The 13,644-nt window shown below is 47.2% G+C and overlaps 1 protein-coding gene across 8 annotated transcripts in view; it reads left to right on the top strand.

The window, feature by feature from the left end:
• The window catches only part of ZC3H7B (zinc finger CCCH-type containing 7B), a 47,892-nt gene that overhangs the window by 15,766 nt on the left and 18,482 nt on the right, over positions 1-13,644 (top strand). For 6 of the 8 annotated variants that reach the window (XM_027656091.1, XM_027656107.1, XM_027656056.1 and 3 more), the window contains exons 8-16: positions 577-619; positions 4,650-4,909; positions 6,405-6,753; positions 7,651-7,709; positions 8,603-8,765; positions 8,851-9,012; positions 9,869-10,074; positions 11,513-11,613; positions 12,297-12,478. In XM_027656091.1, coding sequence (XP_027511892.1) covers positions 577-619; positions 4,650-4,909; positions 6,405-6,753; positions 7,651-7,709; positions 8,603-8,765; positions 8,851-9,012; positions 9,869-10,074; positions 11,513-11,613; positions 12,297-12,478 — 1,525 coding nt within the window. The remainder of the gene's footprint in view (positions 1-576; positions 620-4,649; positions 4,910-6,404; positions 6,754-7,650; positions 7,710-8,602; positions 8,766-8,850; positions 9,013-9,868; positions 10,075-11,512; positions 11,614-12,296; positions 12,479-13,644) is intronic. The other 2 variants (XM_027656074.1, XM_027656117.1) reach the window with 1 other exon arrangement.

The raw sequence follows: 13,644 nt of genomic DNA on the forward strand, positions 1-13,644 counted from the left end.
TTAAGCTAAAGGCACACGTACTTACCTCTGTTTATGTTTCTGTAAAATATGGACTCAATTTATTTCTTGCCTGGAACTCCAAGTCAGCAGTTGTCTTGGCGGAAACATTTTCCTGTTTTGAGTTTGCTGTAAAAGTTTGTGGTTTTTAGATCGCAAAATATGTGAACTAAGAAAAGGAACGTTGCATAAGATCAGGCTAATCGGCTCTCCCATGCTGTGGGCTGACCAGTTGATGCATCCTGGGACTTGGGACACAGTACTCTCACCCACACATGAAAAACCCTACTCTATGTATGGATTTATTCAAATGGTTGGATATTGTGCAGGGATGGTATTCCTTTGCAGCAAAATGGTTTGTACACCGATGAAGGTGAAAACGAATAGGTTCCTTGGATTAATGGCCTCTTAAAGTTCATTGCCTTTACTGCACTAGCAAGGAAAGAAGCCATAGAGGAAAAGAAGGGGTCATATGCATTTAGTAGTAGTAAAGAATCTCATCTGTGAAGTGTGGATATCTGTTTAAAGATTCATTTATCACAATATTTTTCTCTCCCCTTTCCTACATCCTCTTTGCAGACCGCTTCCAATGGATTGGGTTCGATAGATGACATCGAAACAGGTAAAAATATCCCTCTTCTCAGATTTTTGTGGCTTCAGAAAGGTATGTGACTAGACTGGCAGGCCTGAGAGGTTCATCCCTGCATTTGTGTCTCTTCTGCACACTCCTGGCTTTGGTAACAAGGAAGAGGGAAAGGTGGTGGAAAGCAGGAATGTTTTTTCTGCAGAAAAGGCCAGGCCCAGTGAGAGACACATCTGGGAATTAAAAGGGTCTGCTGAGGTACACAGCTCTCTCCAATTGTGCTTTCTTGAAGCTTGGCAAAGCTTCTGAAGCTCTGCTCCCAAACAAAACAGTCCAGATAAAGTGAAGTTAAGGTTGTAGGCACTGCCTGTGCTTTGACTGTGTATTGTACTCCAAGATGTTGAGGTGGAGCAATTGAAAACAAAAGGAGTTGGGAGGGACCAGGGAGAGCTGAGTTCAGGGTTAGGCACCCAGGAGGAGCAGAAGGAGGGCTAACAAGGTTGCTTTTCTCATGCTGTGAAACAAGTGACCTTAACTCTGCCCCTGTAGAAAGGCTTGCTAAGTGTGTTGCCCTTTGTTGTGTGCTGGAGCACTGAGCTTGTGCCTCTGAGCACATCCCTCTTTGTTCCTTCAAAAGGTAAGGAACACACTTACCTGTGTGTGAGGGTAAGTGTGAGGACTTACCACTGCGATGGCTCTTTTTATAGAAAGAAACTAATTTCATCATTAAGGTGCTTTCAGAAACATGTTAGTTTTCTGTTGAATGCCAGTTCAGCAGCTGAATGCTACATGTGATCATGAGACCCAGTTCTGTGAATTAAGGAGACTTTTTCACATTATCTTGCAGTGCTGAAATGAACTGGACTCCTACTATAGAGTACAGAGTGACTGCGTCCAGTAAGCTCTTTATCTAATTAGGATTTGTGTTAAGAGCAGCATGCCACCTTTGCTGCAGTTCAGGCAGACAAAGCCTTTACTGCTAGGAAACCTTTTCAAAAGCACTGGAATTATGTGTTATCCCACTGCCCTGAGAGTGGTGTGCCACCAGGAGGGCTGTGGGTGCTGGGAACCCTGAGAATTTCAGATTCAAAGCTTTTTTAGCAGGGGGTTTTTTTGTTGTCGGTTTGGTTTGGTTTTGAGATCCAAACTCTTCAAGCCCTTTCCTCCATGTTTTGCTTGAAGTGATCTGATTAACTCAGCCTGTTCCGCAGAGATCGTGGCTCAGATCTGGCTCAGTATGGCCTTTGGCTAGCTAATGCACTAGGGAACCACTGCTGTTTGGGGAAGTGGAGCTAGAAACTGGGCTTTTGAAAACTCTGTACTTGCCCCTCTGGGTCAGACAGGTGTATGGCCAGAGAAGCTGCCAGATGGGAGGGCTTGGTTTGAGACTTGGTTCGTGGGAGCATATAGACAAGACCCTCACTGAGCTTATAATAAATACCTGGAGCTTAGTGTCATGGCAGTGGCAGAAATCAGGAGGGGGGGTGTGTATCTGTGAGCTACTCTTCAAAGAAAGCTGTTTTATTTTTTGAAGATGGAGCAAACATTAGGTGAATGCAGGAAGTGCATGAGCTTTCTGTAAGGAGAGTACATGAAATATGGGTATCGTGGCTGGTAAGGTCAGCAGATGGGGTGTCCTGAGGAAAGCAGGAATGGGAAAGGAGAGATAGGAAAAAAGATTGGACAGAGGAGAGTGGGAGGAAGTGGCTGAAGGAATGACAGGGGTGGTCAGAGAGAGGGGAGCAGGCATCTCCCCTCTGCTCCTTGCAAGTAGTGGAACCTGTTGGTCCCTGCTCTTCTCCTTGCCCTTCACATGCACTGTGCTCTGGGGGGTCCCATGTTATTCTCTGCCTTTTGGTTGTGCATTCAGCTTTTCTGGATTTGGGGCCTCTTAGGATGTGTGAGGACTTCTTTTCTCTGCTTCCCAGTCTGAATGGAAACTGGAGAGCCTCATTCATTCCTCAGAGAAGGTCTGAACTGCTGGATCCTTTGGGGCCCTGTCATCGTGAACCCTTTTGCTCCCTGCTGAATGTGTCCCTATCCCTTCCAGCGTGTTCTGAACTTCTTGTTGGCCTCTGCAGGGATCTTGACAGTACTCCAGATTTAAACATCTGAAAAATGGGAAGGCGCAAGCCATCCCTTTGTACTGCAGGGAGTCTGGCTGAGCTGCCAGCTATGAGGCCGTCACCGAGGGAAGCTGGATGGCTGGCTCCCTAGTGCAGATGGGGGTTCTGCACCAAAAAGGGACATGAGCCGAGAGAAGTCATCGCAAAGGGGGCATGGGCTTGGAGCCGAGCCTGGTCTGAGGGGCAGTTGCAAAACTAAGGACACATACAGCCTGCCTTTGAGCTGCTGCCTGTGGGAAATGTATTCAGCTGCAGCACTGAAAGCTTGTGTTGGATCCCATAAGGATAAGGTACAACATGTGTGTTCTTTCAGTGACATGCTTGAGGATGTGGAGAGGGTACCTGAGTCTGTTCCTTGCCACTTCCCCCTGCTTTCCCTGCCTTTTATCACAGCTTGGCCTCCAGTGCCTTGTACAGTGACCTTTGCTGTGGTCCATCCATGTGGACCACTCACAACAAATGCTGGAGGAAAGGTTGCAATGGGTGGTGCTGTGCTCCTGGTGGGGCTAGAGATAAGGGGGCCTGCCTGTATGTGTTGTCTCTGCTGTTGTTTTGTTCAGGACTTGGGGGTTTGCTGCAATTGGTTATTTGCTGAGCTCTCTAAGAAAGGCACCACCACATTCCTCCGTCACTGAACACGCGCTGGAGATACAGTAACAGGGCTCACTCACCCAGTCCCAGTTACTAAGGGATGGCCAAGTTCTTGTGGGGGCTGAGTGAGCAGACAGGAGGCATTTCTTGCTGGATCAAGTTTTGTGTCTCCAAAGCTTGTTTAGTTTCTTTCCCAAACTTATCAGTCTTTCTAATAAAAGTTATTGTCTCTCCTTCCAAACTTTGCCTTGCTTATAGCCTTAGACCATTGCAGCTACAGTGCAGCCTCTGGGATGTGGGTGGCGAAGGTAGCATCTTTGTCTTATTTCTTTTCTTTTATTCCAGGACATCTACACAGGGGCAGAATTAAGGTAGTTTGGGTGCTTGGTTTGAGAACTGCAAATGTAATACTGCATTTTCCAAATTTCTAACATTTGAACTTTTTTTTAACCTTTAATTTTTTTGAGAATAAAATGCTCTTCTTTGAAAAATATGTGCTTGTAACTTAACTTCATTTAACAGAGGTTTATATTGCATGATGGGAACATCTTACCATTTCAGTAGTGTACTGGAGAGGGAAAGAAGCCTTAGGGAAAATCACTGCCTCTCTCCTGGCTCTCACAAGTTCCCAAGGGGATGTTTGCTGCTCACGTGTTGAGGGGGAGTATGGGCAGCCACCTCCCAGCTACAGACATCAGGAAGGACTCATGAGCAGGGAATTTACCTGGGTAAAGACAGCTGAGTGAGTCTGATGGGGATTTCTGGGGACATGTTGATAGCATAACGTGATCTGAGCACTCAGTCTCCGACTCTCTTCTCAGCAGGGCCTTGTGTTTTTTATCTTCTGCTGTTTAGGAGGCCTGGGTTTTTAGAGAGGGTGTATGTGAGTAAGCAGGCTTTCAGCTGGGATATCAAAGCTCCAAGGACTAGAGAAGGCAGTGATCTCTGCCAAATGCATTAGTGAGGAACATTAAAGAAAACACCAGGTGGTGGCTTATAGAGAAATTGGATTATGTGCCCCTGGCCTTTAGTCCTGGCTGTAGTGAACTCAGTAACTGCTCAGCCACAGGTTTTGTGTTGTTCCTGGTTACTGTACTGCTTGCCAAATCCCGACAGTCAGACTGGGCACTGGCCCTTAGAATGTATTTCAGCTATTGGTGAACCATTGGAGAACGGGAACAAAAATGAAAGGGCAAGTACTCTTCAGACTAGAGCCTCTCCTCTCAAAAAATTGGCATACTTCGTTTTTGTGATTTGTGGAGTTGTACAATATTGTTTTTGCCAGGCTGTGCTCTGCTTGCTTCCTGCAAGAGGCTCTCCTGGTGACTGGCTCTGTTTCTCTCTCATCACAGACTGCGCTATGGACCTGCAGTGCCTCCCGGCTCCTTTGGCCGCCTCCATCCCTGTGAATGATGGGCTGGCCCCTTTGCCCTCTGACGCAGATGCAAAGGGCTTGCCTACCTCGCTCCCTGCTGCCAGCTTACTCCCATCTCCAGACTGTGTACCTTTGCCAGTGCCTGAGAGCGTGGAGGACTTCACAGATGGGGACATCATTGGGGAAGAACTGGACTCCCTCCTGGACTCCCTTGCTGAAGGGTCACCATACCCTCTAGTAAGAGTTGGCACTGCATGGGTCCCCTGCTTCTTGTTCCAAATATGTCCTTGGAGCATGAGGATATGCATGCTGCCTCTCTCTGTTTGTAATTGTTTTCTCCTAGCTCTTCCTCTGGCAAAACCCATTCATTACTTCCTTTATTTCTGCAAGTGGCTTGTGAGTATCTGAAGAGCCCTCCTCCAAGCCTGTTTTGCCGTGTGCAACTTCATGGAGCTACCTCTCAAAATGTACCCTAGGTAGCCTTCCCCGGACATTTCCTTCCACCTGGCCTCTGGTGTCGAGGAGTTGAAGCAGGTCTGAGGGTAGAAATGAGTGGGGTGAAGCAGGAATGATGGATGTATTTTGTACAGTGGCCATGCTCTAAGGTTCTTGTATTTTGTGCAGGCTGCATTCAGCCTATGCTCTTTGAACAGGTCTGGAAGCTGCAGACGCAGTCTGTATTCATACTTATGTTAGATTTTATTTACCAGTGTTGCTGATTTTATGTGAGCCAGCTTAGGTCTGGAGGCAGTATAATCACATTCACGTTGGATGCCTCTGAGCCAAAAAGCCCTGATGGGAGGTGCCACAAGTCATGGTTGTTACCCTGACCTCAGTGCAGTGTGTACTCAGCTGCACTGTTTCTCAACCTGAGCTGGTTTAAGTGCCCAGCACAGGGCTCTGCCTTGCAGACTGATGAGCTCAGGTAGCCCAACACCTCCTCAGGGATCTTGGTCCAGACTGTTTGCAGTATAGATAGATTGGAAGGTCTGTGGTGGACTGAGCTGCCAGGTATCCTTTTGCTTCAGATAGTATAGCACGCACCTCAGTGGGAGCCTGTTGCTCTCTGTTGTCATGGTTTAGCCCCAGTCAGCAACTAAGTACCATGCAGCTGCTCACTCACTTTCCCCCTGCCCCTTCCCCGATGGGGAGGATAATGAAAAAAAATCAAAAATCCAAACTTGTAGTTTAAGATAAGAATAGTTTAATAATTGAAACAAAATAAAATATGATAATAAAAATAATAATAATAATAATAGAAAAGGAGAGAGAGAGGGAGGAATAAAACCCAAAAGAATGAAGTGATGCATAATCCAGTTGCTTCCCACCCACTGACCAATGCCCATCCCATCCCTGAGTAGCAACTGGTGGCTTCTGATCTAGTCTCCCTAGTTTATATACTGGGCATGATGTTTTGTGGTATGAAATATCCCTTTGGCTTGTTCAGATCAGCTGTCCTGACCATGCTCTCCCGCAGCTTCTTGTGCATCTGCTTGCTGGCAGAGCATGAGAAACTGAAAAGTCCTTGACTTAGAGTAAGCACAACCTAGCAACAACCAAAATACCAGTTTATTATCAGCATTTTTCTCATGCTAAATCCAAAACACGGCACTGTACCAACTACTAAGAAGAAAATTAACTCTGTGCCAGCCAAAACTAGGACAGCAGATTTAAGCCTCTACTCTTCATTCCTAATGTGCTGTTTATCCTCCTCCTTCCTGATTCCCCGAAGTCTCTGGTCCAGGGCACCATTCCTGCCAATCTGCCAACTGAGATGCCCCAGTTGATTCCTGTGTTTCCGGGGGGAACTCCGCTGCTGCCTCCAGTCGTGACAGCCAGCATCCCTGTCTCCACCCCTCTGCCACCCGCCTCCTTTGGCCTGGTGATGGATCCCACCAAGCAGCTCTCCTCCTCCTCTGTCCTGGATGCCTTCGAGGCCCCACCAGGAGGAAGTGGCGGCTCTACTTTAGATTCGCTGGATTCCCTGGATCTGCTTCCCTACACAGACACACGGCTCGATGCCCTGGACTCCTTTGGGACAAGCAGAGGGTCTCTGGATGCCTTGGATTCCTTTGCCATTGGTAGGTGCAGAGTGACGGGGTTTTATGCTGCCTTAGCTGTGAATGCATGCCAAAATTATTTCCTTCAGTGCTGAGAACATCCATCATGTGGCTTTATCTGCTGGTGTGGCAGAATGGGAATATAAATGTAGAGGAGAGCAGGGAGTTGTCTTGGACAGAGCAACTGAGTATGTTTAGCTCAGCAGTAATGAGAAAGGCTGTAGGTGTGTAATACCAGACAACCAGTACATGCACGGAGCGAAGTTTAAAGAGGAGAATGGAACACAAAGGTGTATAATGATGAATGGTGAGATTTAAACCTGGCTCAGTGTCCAGGACACCTCCCTTGGCACAATTTGCTAGACTATAGCATGCTTCCTCCCCTCTCCTCATTTTGCACAAAGTGAGCAAAGTCATGGTGACTGTTTGAGATGATGCAGGACCTTGTTATGCTGGGCAGAATGGTAGAGGCTGAGGTGGGTTTTTCCCATCTCTGAATTCAGGGCAGTGAGTGTCCTCTTGAATGAGGCTCTGCACTCTGATGTCACAAGTAGAAAAGCTGAGGAGGATGGTGGGCAAAGAGTAAGTGCCTTCCTGTCCAGGAGGAAAGGCAGGCTTCTTCTTGGTTAACTTGTCCCCAGTGTTGCAGTATATTGGCAGCAAAAGTATTTTGAGAACAGCAGAGACTGACCAGTTAGCCTTCAACACTCACATTCACCTCAGCATTGGCTTACCTTTGAATTGCCACCTTGGGAATGCCAGTGCTCAGCAGCATAGAGTTGGGTTCAGTAGGATTTGTGGGACAAGAAGACCTTTCCTGGAGTTTTTCCAAGTCCGGACAGCTGCTTTGGGGATAAAATATTAAAATATTATGAAATAAATAAAGCAAATTGGCTCTTTTCCCTTTCTTTTGCCCAGAAGAAACTAGCTCTCAGGAACTGCGACACCCACCTGGCAACCAAAAACCATCCCCTGTGGTGAGTGAGCTACTCCTCTGTGCTGATGTCCCAGAGTGCTCTGGAGCCAAGGTAGTAGTGACTTGGGTGATGTAGGTAATTTGGGCCCCTGTTCTTGACCTGCCCCAGTGAGTTTTGCCTTCCATGTTGTGGCAAGGCAGGTAAAGATTTCCCCAATCAGTAGGAAGGCCTTTGTTCCATCTTTGTTTTTATCTGTAACTTCATATTACTGGGGTAGGCATGGTGTGGCTTTGGTTGTAGGGTCAACAGGGGATCATGGATGCTGGTGTCCCACTGTATCTGGCAGCCACATAACGCTCAAGGATGGGGCAGAGTAAGCCAACTTTGACTTCAGGCTACTGAGGCTCTTTGCTGCTCTCGGGCCCTGTCAGGAGGCTTCTCCAAATACACTGTTCTGTCTCTGTCCTATGTCTCCAGTTTGGAGAAAAAGGAGATGGTTAGCAAGCTTAGAGCAAGAGTTATTCTTGAGTTTCTGTCATCTGCTAGCCCTATTAACATCAACGTGAATCTCCCTGAAGATTTACTGATATGCGGTTTGGTTTTTTTTCTCAGGTTGGGATAGGGTTAAAAGCCTTTCGGTGGAGAGCTTATTGTGATGGAAGGAATGGGAAGGAGCAAGGGGGGCATTTTGTTCTGTGGCTCATGATAGAAAACTGAGATCCCTTACCAGTAGAGAAAGAGGCCTGTCTTTGAAGTGAACATACCACAGTGTTTGTTCTCTTTGAAGAAGTTGCATGCAGCTCTTTTGGAAATGTCATTTCAGATGTGAGCACTTTTATGAGAAAGGAAATGAGAAAGGTTTTTGAGAGACTGGAGTGGGGCAGGGGGTTAGAGAGGTTTCTTGCCCAGGTAGTTGCAGAGCTGAAAAGAGAGGTACATGTGTTTTCTCTCAGGTCAGCCTTGGTGGAGTGAGTCATCCAGCTGTGCCCAAGGTCACCGAGCACCTGCTGTCCCAGCCAGACCCAGTAATGCCCAACACAGCCCTGCTAGTGAAGAACCCACTGGCAGCTACTCACGTCTTCAAGCAAGCCTGTCATATCTGCTACCCCAAAACAGGTAATGCGTTTGCTCTGCCACCAGAGCGCTGGCCCAGGCTAGGATTTGGCTTTCCCTGGGCTGATGAGGTTATTCTCTCCTGCAGGGCCCAAGGCTGGTGATTACACTTATCGGGAAGGCTTGGAGCACAAGTGCAAGCGGGACATCCTGCTGGGCAGGCTGAAGAACTCGGAAGATAAGATCTGGAAGAGGATCCGTCCTCGCCCAACAAAAACCAACTTTGTAGGATCCTATTACCTGTGCAAAGGTGATCTGGGGCAGTTGGTGGCCAGGAAGGGGCTGTTCACTGTGTGCTGCGGGAGGCTGGGAGAGAAATTATAGCTGATATCTAAACTGTTGCCTGCTGGCTCTGGGGTCTCCTGTCCCATCAGTAGCCTATGGACTGGATGGCTAGGCACAGTAAAGGGCAATTAGCTGCCATGCTGTGGAGAGCAGGCAGCTTCTAAAGTGGTGGAGCAGAAGGGTTCCAAAGGCACAGTGAGGTGCAATGCATAGCCAAGCGCTCAGAGCTGCCCTGTTGACATGGTCTTTACTGTGAACCTGCCTCCTGTACAAGTGCTCACATTAGTCCCACTCCACTCAGCTGCCCCAGAGCAGGCCTGTGGTTCTGCCTAGGGTAAAGCACTCTCTACCTGTTCCCTTGCTCCAGCCGTCCCACGGTACATGCAGGCAGTGTGACCAGACTGGTCCCTGAGGCAGTGCCATTACAAACTACCAAATGAGGTGGGGAGACTGCAAGAGCCAAGCTAATAGGGCTACTTAGTGCTGGGCCTATGGGAGAACTTAATATGGATTAGCGTTACTTAAATCATGATCTGTCCCTTACCAGGGACTGAATTAAAGCTGGCCTCTGTTTTGAGATGGTTTCCCCAACAGCAACGTTACTTGAGATTGTCACCATTCAGTAGTTTGCATTAACTTTCCTGAATATCTTGATATAGACAAGCTTGGGGGGAGATGTCTCTTCTTTTTTCTTCAGCTCTGTTTTCTTGCTTTCAGTTCCTTGAGAGGCATGGGCAGCGGGAGGAGATGAGAGAGAGAGTTTAGTTTCTGACTGGGCCACCCTGCTTGTGTGGTGGTGTGTGCTGTTTGTTGCTTTGTAGATATGCTTAACAAGCAGGACTGTAAGTACGGGGATAACTGCACCTTCGCGTACCACCAGGAAGAGATCGACGTGTGGACGGAGGAGAGGAAGGGGACCCTCAACCGTGACCTCCTCTTTGACCCACTAGGTGGGATCAAGCAGAGCAGCCTCACAATTGCCAAGCTTCTCAAGGAACATCAGGGCATCTTCACCTTCCTCTGTGAGGTACAGAGCTGGTGGGAGGGGGCAAGCATCCTTCATTGATATGTTGATAGTTGCCACCACAGAAACATGGTGGAATGACTCGCACAACTGGAGTGCTACAATGGATGGCTATAAACTCCTCAGGAGGGATGGGCAAGGCAGGAAAAGCAGTGGGGTTGCCCTGCATGTTTGGGAGTGTTTTGACTGTCTAGAGCTTAATGATGGCAGCAATAAGGTTGAGTGTTTATGGGTAGGAATCCGGGGGAAGGCCAACAAGGCTGATATCACGGTGGGATTCTGTTACAGACCACCCATCCAGGCTGAAGAGGCAGAGAAGTTATTCTCTGCAGATGGGAGAAGTCTCACAATCTCTAGCCCTTGTTCTTGTGGGGGACTTCAGCTGAAAATACAACACAGCAGAGAGGAAACAGTCTAGGAGGTTCCTGGAGTATGTGGACGATAACTTCCTGACACAGCTGGTGAGGGAGACACCTAGGGAAGGCACCTTCTGGACCTGTTGTCTGTGAACAGAGAAGCGCTGGTGGGTGGTGTGATGGTTGGAGGCCGTCCTGGGCGCAGCAATCACAAAATGATGGTTTTCAGTTCTTGGAGAAGTAAACAGGGGGGTCAGCTGAAATGCTACCTTGGACTTCCCAAGGGCAGACTTTGGCCTGTTTAGGATTCTGGTTGACGGAGTCCCTTGGCAGGCAGTCCTGAAGGGCAAAGGAGTCCAGGAAGGCTGGGCATTCTTCAAGAAGGAGATCTTAGAGGTGCAGGAGCGGGCCGTCTATGACTCTCTATGTCCCGGCCAGTGCCCTGCTCCCAGGAGGGCAATTACTGTGTAGGAGATAGGAGAAGTGGATTTCTTCCTTAGCACTGCAGCTGAACCAAGTGTTCACAGCCTCGTAAGATCACCCGTCTCTTCCTCTGTCTTGAGATGTTGCTTCGAATTGTAATTTAGCTGCAGTTACTTTAGAAATCAAAACTCCGTAATGCAACAAATTCCCATTTGACATCTGTGCAGAGCCACAGAATTGGTCAGTTGAGGATTGTCTCATATGATCTTGATGCTCTGCAGCACAGAGTTCCCCACGCTGGCAGTACATGTAAAAGGACATGTTCTTTGCTGTGAAGTGGCTGTTCTTTTATTTCTCCTCATCATTTCCCCCTTGTTCTTGCTCTGTTGGCTAACACAGAAAGAATATGTGGCTCTGACCAAAAGTTTTCCAACCACAATGGAAAATACTCTTGAGAATAAGCCAAAATATGTTGTCCGGAAGCTTTTCCAGAAATTCACTTGCTTTATTTTAAAGCCCTACCACAAAGTTTTCACCAGACTTCTTTCAGACTTCGGACATTAGAATAGGCTGGCTCTGGTTCTTCTTCCTCTTCCAAGTGAAGTGGCTCTGGTTCACTACTCTCTAAGATTTTCCCAGCATGCTAATTCTTCTCTTCTCAGATTTGCTTTGACAGCAAACCCCGGATTATCAGCAAAGGGACCAAGGACACACCATCTGTCTGCTCCAACCTTTCTGCCAAGCACAGTTTCCATGACAACAAGTGAGTGAACAGTTTTTTGTGCTGATGGGAACAATTTCTCACAAGTCCAGCCAGTTTAACTCCAGGGCCCTGGTCTCTTTCTTTCTTTTCTCCCCATGGGTTCCAATCATAGGGCAGTTCAAAGCATGATAAATAGCACTGTGGGCTTCACCCTGTGTGTTTGCTGCTGGTGCTGAAGGATTTCAGGCATCAGCAAAGCCCTTTGGTGTCAGTATACTAAGTTTTCCATTGACTTAATTTGCCTTTCGGTTTGGCCTTTACATAAAGGTCAAAACAAAGATCCTGTAGCTCAGGATCCTACTTGTGACTGGCTGGTAGTGAATGTTTAGGGAAACAAGTATAACAAACATGTCAAGTACATAGTTATACAATTCCTTTGGTCCCTGGCATCCTGAGATTTCGGGACTTGCTGAACCTGAGGAGTTGGTATCTTTGTTGCATATTTTGAAATGTGTCTGATCTCTGAACTAAAGCAGAGCATCACCCATGTACTGAGGAGATTGAAAGTACCTACTCAGGCTTCATAGGGTAGGAGGACAGGGGCTTGCTTTTTCCAGAGGGAATCTGTTTCTCCCAGAGTTGATTTTCTGCCTGCCCAGTCAAATGTCTGGATGTCACATGAAAGGAGGAGGTGGGGAGGGTTTGATCTTCTGGTTCTTCATGTTTCTCTGGCCTGGCTGCAGGTGTCTGGTCCACATTGTGCGTTCCACCTCCCTGAAATATTCCAAAATCCGTCAGTTCCAAGAGCACTTCCAGTTTGACGTGTGCCGACATGAGGTGCGCTATGGCTGCCTTCGTGAGGACAGCTGCCACTTTGCTCACAGTTTCATTGAGCTCAAGGTCTGGCTGCTGCAGCAATATTCAGGTGAGTGTGACTTGGCTGGTGTTGTGTATACCTGAGTTTCTTCCAGTGTGTACCCAGGGCCAGTTGAGAGGGGAAGAGGGTGATTTAGGAGTACTGAGAAGTTGTCATTTGCCTGTGCATATACTTACTCTGCCTCCTCAGGGACACAGAAGAGAGGACCAAGGTGTTCTATGAGGTGATTTGGCCCTTGTCCCTTTACATGTGCTATTATAATTTGTAGACCAGGAAGCCTATCCCTTGGGACCAGCTGAATGAATTAAAATTATTATTAGGTAGAACTGAATCCTAAAAGGTATTTTGGTGCTTAAATCTTGTGCAAATAGCAGTTGGACCCCTGAGTGACTATCTGCTGCAGTGAGAATGGCAGTATGCAAGGTGACAAAGCAGTTAGTTATATAAAGGAAGGCTGTGCATCTCCAGTTTCTCAAAACAAATTCATCAACAGTGGAAAATGACAAGATACTTGGTGTTTCCCAAAAAGCCTTTGATGAGATGCCTCTGAAGGGACTTTTGCAAACATTATATTCAGGGCACTCATGTAATGACACTGCCACATCTGGCACTTTCAGTCCTTTCTGTCTCTGACTGACATGTTGGAGGGTTTCTCTGGCTGCTCTCCTGTTGACTGTGTAGATACTGGTCCACCCACAGTGCTACCTACATCTTTTTTCATCAGAGGCTCTTGTTTAGTGCAACACCCAGCCGGGTAATGGGAGTACTTCAGAGAGGAAGCACATTATGGATGTTTCTCACCATTCTTTGATGTCATAACTGATGTTCAGTTCAGTCCTTGGCCTTGACTTCAGCTCATGAGCGACAGTGATGAACAAGTGTGGCTCTATGCCAAATGCCATCTTTTATTCTTGTCGTTTGACCTCATTTACTTGTGGCCTCAAATATTAAAAAATTATAACTCTGGCATTTCTACGATAGCACGTTGCTTGTGTGCTGTAGGCCACCACTGCTACCCTATATGCTTATGATACTGCTTGTAGTACTCTGGGCATTCTAATATTCAAGCACCTTGCTCTTTTCCCCACCTCATGGTTGGTTTGTTTTTGTTATTTTGTTTGGGGTTTTTTTTAGAAAAGTTAGACTGATTTTTTTTTCTTCTTACCTTCATTACTTGAAGAAGTGATTTCAAAGGGGGAGCTGAGGAGATGAAA

The sequence above is a fragment of the Corapipo altera genome, unplaced genomic scaffold, assembly GCF_003945725.1.
Source record: "Corapipo altera isolate COAL_440 unplaced genomic scaffold, ASM394572v1 1, whole genome shotgun sequence".
NCBI lineage: Eukaryota > Metazoa > Chordata > Aves > Passeriformes > Pipridae > Corapipo > Corapipo altera.